The sequence below is a fragment of the Octodon degus genome, unplaced genomic scaffold, assembly GCF_000260255.1.
Source record: "Octodon degus isolate 3935 unplaced genomic scaffold, OctDeg1.0 scaffold00171, whole genome shotgun sequence".
Taxonomy (NCBI): Eukaryota; Metazoa; Chordata; class Mammalia; order Rodentia; family Octodontidae; genus Octodon; species Octodon degus.
In genome coordinates, this window is record NW_004524747.1 from 5,116,470 (window position 1) to 5,126,786 (window position 10,317).

The following is a 10,317-nucleotide window of genomic DNA, read 5'->3' on the forward strand; positions in this document are numbered from 1 at the left end:
AAGTAGGTGCTTTAGACCACTGAACCATCTCTCCAGCCCTCTAATGTCTTTTCAATTATTATTATACTCTCTTTTTTAAACAGTAATATATTTTATTCACATCATCAATTTGCTAAAGAACACTGTAAATGATTAATGTTTTAGTTCTCTACATTCTTTGGTAATGTGGCTATTAATGCTGATCTTTTTAAAATTTAATTTTGTTTTATTTTGAAGAGTAAAAACACATGCCATAAATAGAAGAAAAAACAGAAACAGGGTAACATACAACAATATGTATGTTACAGATTTTCAAACATGAATAGCTAATTAGCAATGATTGCTATATTATCTATTTTTATCATCAAATGTGTTGCTCAGATTAACAGATATAGTTATACAAAAAATAAAACAGATATAATTATGCAAGATTGGGGAAATAATTGAATATTGGTCCTTGCTTTAAAGAAAGCTTGACTTTTGCTTTATCTTTTAAAATTTATTTTAAACAAAGTATAATAATTGATAAGACATTAGAAATGGTACACATTTAGAAGACCAAGATGAGAGGTATTCAACCATGTTTATGTATTACACATTGCTGTCCTCAATGTAGTTGCTCAGAACGCAGACATCAGTATACAGAGTTAGTCAAGGTGAAAATTCTAAACATTACCTGCTATTTTCAAAGAAACTGATGGAAATTATGAGTACAATTGTCTCAGCCATCCTGTAGATATACTTGCATGCTTTCCCTCCTTCCCTTTATCCTATCTTAAAGAACTGAAAACATCATTCCATAGTGATATATGTGCACCTATGTTTATAGCAGCACAATGTGTCATAGCCAAAACTTGCAAAGAAGCAAAATGCCCATCACCTCAGGATGGATGAAAAAGATGTGGTATTTTTATACAATGGAGTACTACGCAGCTATGAATAAAGACAAACTCAAAGCCTTTATAGGTAGTTGGATACAACTAGAAGTTATACCCATAAGTGAAATAAATCAGACCCATTCGTGTAAGTATTATATTGTCTCCCTAGTGTAAGAACCTGTAAGAAGAAATGAAACCTGAAAAGTATAATGGATATAGTAAAACAGAAAGAAACTGAATTTAAGGATTAAACATTGAATATTATACTCTCTTTAAAATAAATTTTTAAAAAGTAAAAAAAGACAAGGAAAAAAATAAGGTTTCTTGAAAGCAAGTGTCAATGTTCAATTATTTGTCCAATCTTGCATGACTATATCTGTTAATCTGAGCAACAGATTTGACAGTAAAAGTAGGTAACATAACAACCATTGTTAATTTGCTGTTCTTGTTTTGAAAATCTGTAACATATATATTGTTGTATGTTACCCTGTTTCTGTCTTTGTATCTGCTATTTGTTTTTGCTTTTGCTTTTACTCTTCAAAATAAATTAAATAAAAATAATTATTTAAAACTTCATTTGCAATGGTTATTTCACTATGGCATCTCTATATTCATGGTATCTTTTATAAGTTATTCTTTATTTTCATAAAATCATTTCGATATTTCTACAGTCTCCAGAATGAAATGTAACCAATTAGCTTCAGTACTAGATGTATAAATTTAACAAATATTTCTTAATCAGCATCTTAGTACAAACAACTATAAATCATGAAGCATGTGAAGTAGAACAAAACAAATGTGTTTTTTCTGGATTTTGTGGATTATATAGGTACTGTAGATTTGGATAAGGAAAGAATTACAGCTACTCTTCAAATCCTTTTAGAAACCATCTGATGACATAAACGAGTCAACTTTCATGGACAATTTCCAAACCTTTACAGAACTGTGCTAGGTAGTTATAGTCTTCTAATAAACCCAGTTGCACTGAAGTAGCACAGAGACCTTGGTGAGTGATGCCTCAAAATTACATATCAGATATGCAGCAGATTGGAATTGAGACTAGACTTGTCTGATAACACAGCCTATTCTTCTAAGATGCTTTCTTCCAGCTATTCTCATTAATAAAACAGTATGTATGATTTTAAGTGTAATGTAGTCTAAATGTATCTCTTTGAGTGCTTATATAACAAGCGGCAATCTAACTTAATTAGATGAATGAAGGTCTAATTTATGAAAGTATTTTTTAACAAATAGATGATTCTCAGCTAATCATAGGGTTATGGATTATATCTACCTGTCCCCTAAAGCCTCATACACTCATAGGTGGGGCTTCGGAGAATGAGTGGATCATGGGCTTGTGATAACTGGATTAGTCCGCTAATTGGTTCTGGGTCTGGATGATTGAAAGACCCAACCTGTGTGTGAGTGGCACCAACCAAATGGCTTTCAGCCTAAATGGAATGAAAAAGAAGGGAAGGCTTACTGCTTTGCTGCTTTGTGCCTTCCCTGACCCAAAATGTTTCTCTTCCATGAGGCCCCTCTGCCATGCTGCCCTGCCTTGGAACCAGCTGACTATGGACTGAAACCCCTAAAAACTGTGACTCTGGGCTGGAATTTGTTTTCCTTGAGGACTTGAAGTACTTTGCTCTATACTCTTCTTGATTTGATGGTTTGTGAAGAGAAATCTGCTGTTATTCTGATAGGTTTTCCTTTAAAATGTGATCTGTTTCTTCTCTCAAGAAGCTTTTAGTATATTGTTATTGTGCTGGGTTTCTGGGGTCTTGATTATTATATTCTGCGTGTGTTTTTAATTGAATTGATGTTATTTGAAGTTCTATATGCTTCGGTTACTGAGTGTCAGATTGTTTCCCCATATTTGGGAAGTTTCTGCTATTACTTCTGCCCATATTCTTTTTATATCACTTGTATTGACTCCTTCTTTCTCATTGATGCCTATTAGTCTCACATTGTTCATCTTTGCTTCATCGTTCAGACATTGAATTATTTTTTCCTGCATCCTCATTGTTTTTAAGAGCTCTTTTCTTGCCTTTTCACTAGCTGCAATGGTGTCTACAAGATCTGAAACTATCTTCATTCAAACAGTTTTGCAAGCTTGTGATCGAGATTTTAAGTTCCTCTATATCTCTTTGACTCTCTTTCATGTGGTCTATTTCTTTCCTGTATTGCTCATTCAAGGATTCTATTGTTTTTTCTATTCTCTATTTTTATCAGTGTCTTCTTTAGAAGCAGTTATTAATTCTTTCATTATAGTTATCCTTTCTTTTTTTACCTCAGAGCTTATTTCTGGTCTGATTTCCTCTATATGTTTCTGCAGTTGTTTCTATACTTCCCACACAATTAATTCAGAGATTTCAGCTCTGTGATTCCCAATTTCTTCTATGCTAATGTCTCCTGCATTTGTTCTGGATGGGCTCGGGGTCTGAGACTGCATTTTGCCCCTTCTGTTTGTCATTTTGTATAGCACTGTATTCTGACCTTTGGTGGGGAGCCTTGGTGTGGTACTAACCTCAGCTCCTACCAATATTATTACCCAAAAGAGATTATGTGGTTAAGTTGCAGTTTTATATTTACAGTACTACAATTAGTATCACTAATACTGGGTAGTGAGTGTATCACTTAAGAAACTTTTGTAATTCATGGGTTTAAAACTGTGACTCAAAGAAATACCATCTCTTCTTTTAACTTGTGGGTGCTGGTATTTTGTTCCAACAATAAGAAATTAAGATACACAACATTCCAGCTTTAGTCCATAGCAAGCCACCAACTGTTCAACTGCAAACTACAGGAGATAACCATCAAGCAGTCTTTGTATTTCATCTCTGTTTTATGTGTTTCTTTTTTCATTAATTTTTTCCCTGTATTTTAGGGAAGGGTCTACAGACTTTTCAGGGTGTCACTACTAGATCAGACTCGTAGTGATCTACCTGTTTGTTTATAGCCTCCCAAGTTCTGGGATTACAGGGCCAGAGCCAGCACAGCAGGCCTGGGTATGGAACCCTCAGCCCCTATGCCTGCTTGCAAGGACTTTAATCCTCTGAGCAATTTGGGTGTGTTTCAATTTGCTGCCCATGAAATGCTACCTTACCAATTTTAACAGCAGTGTTCTTTGAACCTGTTTCTGGTTCTTTCTTTCTCTTTCTTTCTTTCTTTCTTTCTTTCTTTCTTTCTTTCTTTCTTTCTATTTTTTGGCAGAAATGGGGATTGAACTCAGGTCCTTGCTCTTGCCAGAGAAGCACTTATTCTGCTGATCCATCTTCCCCGCCCCAAGTTTCTGGTTCTGAGGTCTACGCAATTAGACCTCAGAATCATTCTTTGTTCAAACTCTGCTAAATTTAATTCATCTAAAGTTTTTTATTTTTAATAATGAGTTTTATTTATTTATTTATTTATTTATTTTTACTTTTTTTTTTGATGGTACCAGGGATCAAACTTGGGATCTTGTGCTTGCCAGACAGGCACTTATGCCACTGAACTAAATCTCTGTCCCTTATTTTTATTCTTTTTGACACAAAGTCTCACTATGCAATTCAGGCTACTCTTGAAATGACTGTGTAGCCCAGGCTGATCACAAGCTCATAAGGATCCTCCTGCTTCAGCTTCAAAAGTGCTGGGATTACAGGCATGTACCACCATGCTCAACCTAATAATGAGTTTTAAACTTTGAGAGAGAATCCAGAGATCATTTGCCTTCTTTTAAGATTATTATAAGATACGATTTTATTTGAGTTTTTAGAGCTGTATATCAATATAGGTATATATCTCTAAAAGCAATTATGTGGTTTTATAATAAAAATGTCCAAAACCTTCAATAATATATGCACAACACCTAAACTCTTCTTGTCTTCAATAACTCACCACCTTTATCAGGCTAGGAGAATATATAGGAGTTTGGGGTCAAAGCTAAAGGCAGTAACCATTTGTCTGGTCTATTTTATCTCAGTGATATATACAATGGTTTGGTTCATTTGTCACAGTTAAATTTGTTAATAACAATGCCACTTTCTAAAGATCTGTTTTTTAAGTGTGAATGGCCCCAAAGAGAGTCCAAGGATATTCCTGAAGCTGAAATAAGGAACCTATCCTACTGTACCTACAGAATATATTTGGAGGTACACTGACTCATGTTGCAGAAAAAGAATTTTCAGAATTAATCAGAAAGATCCACAGCAAGGGTTTTTTTAGGCAATATGAGGATGGACCCTCATGAGGGAGAGGCACTTGTTTTCTGGAGCTAGGATAACCTATATTTTTTTCTTGAGGGGATGAAACCCCATGAAAAAGTGGCCCATCCCCCAGAAGGATACTAGTCCATTTTTACCAATCTCTTATTTCTTCTGCCCTTCTGTTATCAAGGGTTATGGTGTGCTAGGACAAGTTCTCAGGTTCTTCTGAGTGACAAATAGAACAGGACCACAAGAGAACAGTGGCAAAGTTCATTAAAGCAAAAATATACCCAGAGTAAAAGGATCACACAGGTGAAAGGAAAAGAGCATGAGCTCAGAAGGTGTAGGTGTAGGGTGTCCAGCCTGCTTTAAGGTGTGTCTTATTGGGGTCACCCAGAGCTGTAAGGTGCTGTCTTGTCTGCTGGAGCTACTGTTATTTTCCACAATTCATTCTGCCTTAATTGCATGTGTAAGATGTCATCCATATGCATGAACTTTCAAGGAGCTCCAAAGAGCTTCTCTGGGGTCCATAAGGAGTTGGTAGAAGGAGTTGGTAGATTCTGAGGTAGGCTTGAAGGTTGGCCTTGTGGCATTACCCAGGTTTCAGTGACTGGAGGGAAGCTGTCTCTTAGTTCCATTACTACCTCATGGACATTTGTAAAAAGTGGATTTCAAGGTTGAAGAAAAGAACATTTGCACTCATGATCCTGAGTTTTAGCTTCAAGTTTAGTTGTTTCACCTATCACCTGCTTATTTCTAATGTATTTAAATATTCACCCTGAAAGGTAGATTGCTTTGGAACTAATTTGTGCCTACTATGTATATAACTTCTGAGGTCATTCTAAGAGTATTTGTAGGGGTGTCTTGGAAAGTTTGGAAAGGAAAGCGGGAAGTAGAAACGTTTCTCTGATAACTGTGGACTCAAAAAAAGGGGGACAGAAAGAGGGACTCTAAAAAAAGTAATTAGGTTGTATGATGTACATGTACCAATTTCCCACAAACAATGTAAACACTGCATAGTACACACGTACTAATAAAATAAAATTTTAAAATTTTTTCAAAGAAGCATATAACATCACAGGAAAATAAAAAGTACAGAAAATTACAAAAAATAGCCAAGATGTGAAAAGTAGAGTTTTCTCAGATTTACTTTAGATTATTTTTAAAATGCTAACTGTATTCAAGAAGAACATCTCCTTTTTAACATAAAATTTTGACATAAGCTAGTATGGGATGTTTTGAAAGTGATGCTGTTTATAGCATGTGGAGCCTCAAGAAAATATTTTCAGCGTAGCACAAATCAGCATAAACAGCAAGCCTTTCTATGCTGCAGGATACAGTATTTCTTTTCAGGTGAAAATTTCCTAATTTCCAAGGTATGCTACATCCCACTGTACCGCAAGGTGTGGGGGAGGAGCAAGTTGGGAGGGGGCAACGGTTGATGTATACCCTCCCTAGCAATCAGAAGAGGAGCATATACAGCCTCAACCCGGTGATTCTATTTGTGGACCCTTGGATTGGAGAGAACCAAGAGGAGTAAATGGCGGCGTGCGAAGGTGCACAGCTCATGAACAGCGGCAAGGGGACAGTAAGTGCATCAGCGTGGGGGTGGGGTGCTTTGGTAGCATTGGCAGCTACAAGCGGAGGGCCGGCTCGCCAGTGACGTGCACTCCTCACGTGACCCCGAGCCGCAGACCACTGCCGCTGCGGGTGCAGCCGTCACTCTCCTTTAGCTGCTAGCTCCCTGTTGCCCTGCTCCACAGCAGGGTGGTACTGGCCCCCGGAAAGCGGAGCAGGTAAGGGCCCCAGGGCCCGTGCCCCTCGGCGAGGCAGCAGCAACAACAACCTGCCCAGCTGGCGGTGAGTGCAGGAAAACGGAAAGGCTGGGCCCATAGCATTCTCCAAGATCCATCATGCTTGGACACATAGTGGTCCCCGGTGGTGGGGGTGCCAGGGCAGGTCGGGTTCCAGGGGGAGGGGCGGCAGAGTAACTAAACCGGGGAAGATTACCCTGATCTTAAAAGCTGCGGGGGACCTGGAGGGGAGCGGGAGATGGATGGAGACTCTGGGTTTGTGGGCTCTGGGAGAGGAGAGGAAGGGAGGCAGGGAGGGAGGGAAGGAAGGAGGAAGGGGGTAGGGGCAGTGCTGAGCGCTGGGCTGGTGCTGCTGGACTCTTCCCACCTCTGCAGGTCTACGTGGTCCAGGGCCAGGTCGTGCTCCTGGCAGGAAGACGAGAGGAGCCAAGGAGGAGACAAGGATAGGCCCAGGTCGGTGCGGGTGGAAGGGGGCGCGGGTGGAAGGGGGCGCGTATGGAAAGCCCAGTCCCCCCCCACCTCCCCCTGCTCTCCTTCCTTCCCTCTTCCCACCCCATTTCCGTCCTCCATTTTGGTGTCTGCAGAGCTCTGGGAAAGGAAAAATGGTGGGCTTTGGGGGAAGGAAAAAGAGAATTGGAAAGAAGGGACTCAAACTGGAGGCCCCCTACAGTGCATGTGAGCCTTCAAGATGGGGGAAAACCGGCATTTAAAAGGGGGGAAAAACGCTTTCTGATAAATATCAGGGCTCTTAAACCTGCTGGTCAGTGCACTAAGTATTCAGTTTTTCTCCTTGCCCTTGTCTAACTTGTGTTCAAAAAAAAAAAAAAAACCAGGAAAAAAAATCTCATCATGGTAAATATCCACCAGGAAAACGAAGAAATGGAGCAGCCTATGCAGAATAGAGAGGAAGACCACCCTTTGGGAGGAGGTGAAGGCCGCCAACCTGCAGGAAATAACAGACGACAGGCTCGCCGACTTGCCCCTAATTTTCGAAGGGCCATACCCAATAGGCAGATCAATGATGGGATGGGTGGAGATGGAGATGATATGGAAGTGTTCATGGAGGAGATGAGAGAAATCAGGAGAAAACTTAGGGAGCTGCAGTTGAGGAATTGTCTGCGTGTTCTTATGGGGGAGCTCTCCAATCACCATGACCATCATGATGAATTTTGCCTTATGCCCTGACTTCTATTTTCCGTGAGATTGATACTGTGATTCCTGCTATTTTCATTGCATTTTCCTAATATGCCTTTATTGATCCATTTGCTGTGAACCTTTTGTTATTTCCATGTGTCAGGTGGGTCTTATATGGCCAGCTTTGAATTGGAGATTGCTTTACATGCATCTAAATTTCTGTCAGCAGTAAAATTTTATATATTTGCATGAAAAAATGTGAAGTTAATAAAGCACTTAATAAGCAATGTATACATGTATTATCTCCTTTAAAATTATGTACATATAAATACAAGACATGAACCAAAAAACAATCAATACACTAGAATGTTACTTTGGGCACATATGTGTCTAGTAAGATGATAAGTTTTTTTTTATTTTCTGTTTATTATGGGGAGTATGAAAATAATTTTTCAACAAGTGTTTCTTGTGTAGTGTAGGTACATAACAACTACTGGTTCAAACGTGTGTGTGTGTGTGTGTGTGTGTGTGTGTGTGTGTGTGTTGCTGGGGATCAAACTCAGGGCTTTGTGCATGTAAGGCAAGAGCTGTACCCCTGAGTCACATCCTCAGCCCCTAAATTTGTTTTTTGAGTACCAGGAGTTGAACTCAGAACCTTGCATTTGCGAGGCAAGCACTTATTCCATTGAGGTATAAGGCCCAGTCTCTCCCCCCAAACAAAATTAAAAGTAGACACTCCCTTTGTTACAAATACATTCCTTTAAATGGTCCTTTTCTCTTTGGTGATACAGGGAGCAATGCTTGTCTTACAGGGCTGCTGAATGGCATTGACCGGGTGTAGACCTACATGGCTCTGCTTCCTGTCCCACCCCTCACCATTGAAAGGGACCCACATGCTTGCAGAGAACTAGAAGAAGCTCAATTTTCCCCCCTTTGGTGGAACTGGGGATTGAACTCAGGCCCTTGCACTTGCCAGGGAGGCGCTCATTCCACTGAGCCATCTCCCTGGCCCCAAGCTCAATTTATAATATGCTCTCCTCATGCCCACAAGTCCGTGCAAAAATGGGTGGGTGCCCCCGTGTTATTCCTCCTCTTGCTTGCAATTCTTCAGCTTCTGATTGTGTTAGACATGCATTCTCTTCTGCTGAGTTCTGTTTCTATTCTTTCTGGTGACATAATTATAGCCATTAAGATAGGTGAACCACATGGTTTTTCTGGGGTTCCTAAAGAGCCACATTTTCCCTGTGACCTCTGTATATCAGTGAAAAATGCTTTTGTTTACAATTTCAAATTCACATTTATCCAGCTGAGTACAAGTTCCATGGTTCTTGGGCTTACCTAGGTGTGTGACAGAATACTGTTTTCTGCTTTTGTTTTTATGTTCCGCCTCTTCAAAGAACTCAGAAACAAATGCCCTGGAGCCTGGCTCAGGAGATGCAGCAAGTTCTTTCACCAGATTGTAGCCAGAACTGTATTACAATGAAACTCCATAGCATAAATAAGCTGAAGCCTTTATTTTTGCCTGTTTCAGTCCTTTGTGTGGTTTTTCCCAAAGAAGACTTTTGCCAGGTCTTTTACTTACTTCCTTGTTGTTGGGACAAAATACCTAACACCCACAAGTTAAAAGAAGGAAGGTTTATTTTAACTCACAGTTTATTGAAGTTTCAGTCCATACTGGGCTGGCTCCAAAGCAGGGCAACCTGGTGAAGTGTAACGCAGAACGCAAACTGTTCATGGTGTGGCAAGCAGAAGGTAGGGAAGCAGCGGGCCTGCCTTTTGTTTTTACCCCATTTAGGCTACAATCTTATTGGAAGGTATTACCCGCACCCAGTGTGGTTGTTCCCATTATCCACACAAAGAATTACACTGCACCAATGAGTGGACTGATTTACTTAACACCCTTTAAGCCATATTCTGATGGCTTAGATTCTGCCACCTCTGAAAAGCCCCAATTATTAGTATATGAGGCTTTGGGGAGACATACAGATATAATCCGTAACAGCAGGAACTGCCTATCCAGTTTTACAGGTTTACCTAGGCATTATAAGTTACATTGCTAGAACTCATTTTTATTAAAGCTGAAGCCCTCCCCATCTACACCTGAAACATGATACTACTTTGTAAGCTCTTGGGAGCTATATTAAATATTTGACATATTTGAATTATGACTTATATGGAAATGTATATTCTGGAGCTGAGGAGATGGCTCAGTGCAATAAGCACTTGCCTGGCAAGCGCAGGGGCCTGAGTTCAATCCCCAGTTCCACAAAAAAAATAGAATGAAAGAAGAAAGAAAGAAAGAAAGAAAGAAAGAAAGAAAGAAAGAAA

The 10,317-nt window shown here is 39.6% G+C and overlaps 1 protein-coding gene across 4 annotated transcripts; it reads left to right on the forward strand.

The window, feature by feature from the left end:
* Nucleotides 1-6,730: 6,730 nt before the first annotated feature.
* On the forward strand, nucleotides 6,731-8,280 carry Bex3 (brain expressed X-linked 3). Of its 4 annotated transcripts, none has more exons than XM_004643352.3 (3): nucleotides 6,731-6,901; nucleotides 7,231-7,308; nucleotides 7,689-8,280. In XM_004643352.3, exon 3 carries the CDS (start codon nucleotides 7,705-7,707, stop codon nucleotides 8,038-8,040), a length of 336 nt encoding a protein of 111 aa, XP_004643409.1. In that variant the 5' UTR covers nucleotides 6,731-6,901; nucleotides 7,231-7,308; nucleotides 7,689-7,704; the 3' UTR covers nucleotides 8,041-8,280. The 4 variants fall into 4 exon arrangements, with proteins under 4 accessions (XP_004643409.1, XP_023559206.1, XP_023559205.1 ...); XM_023703438.1 differs by having other exon boundaries at nucleotides 6,733-6,901; nucleotides 7,723-8,280; XM_023703437.1 differs by having other exon boundaries at nucleotides 6,739-6,837.
* Nucleotides 8,281-10,317: the final 2,037 nt, after the last annotated feature.

Bases quoted from the DNA above. Each gene is read 5' to 3' on its own strand.
- Bex3 (XM_004643352.3), top strand. From the start codon at position 7,705: ATGGTAAATATCCACCAGGAAAACGAAGAAATGGAGCAGCCTATGCAG.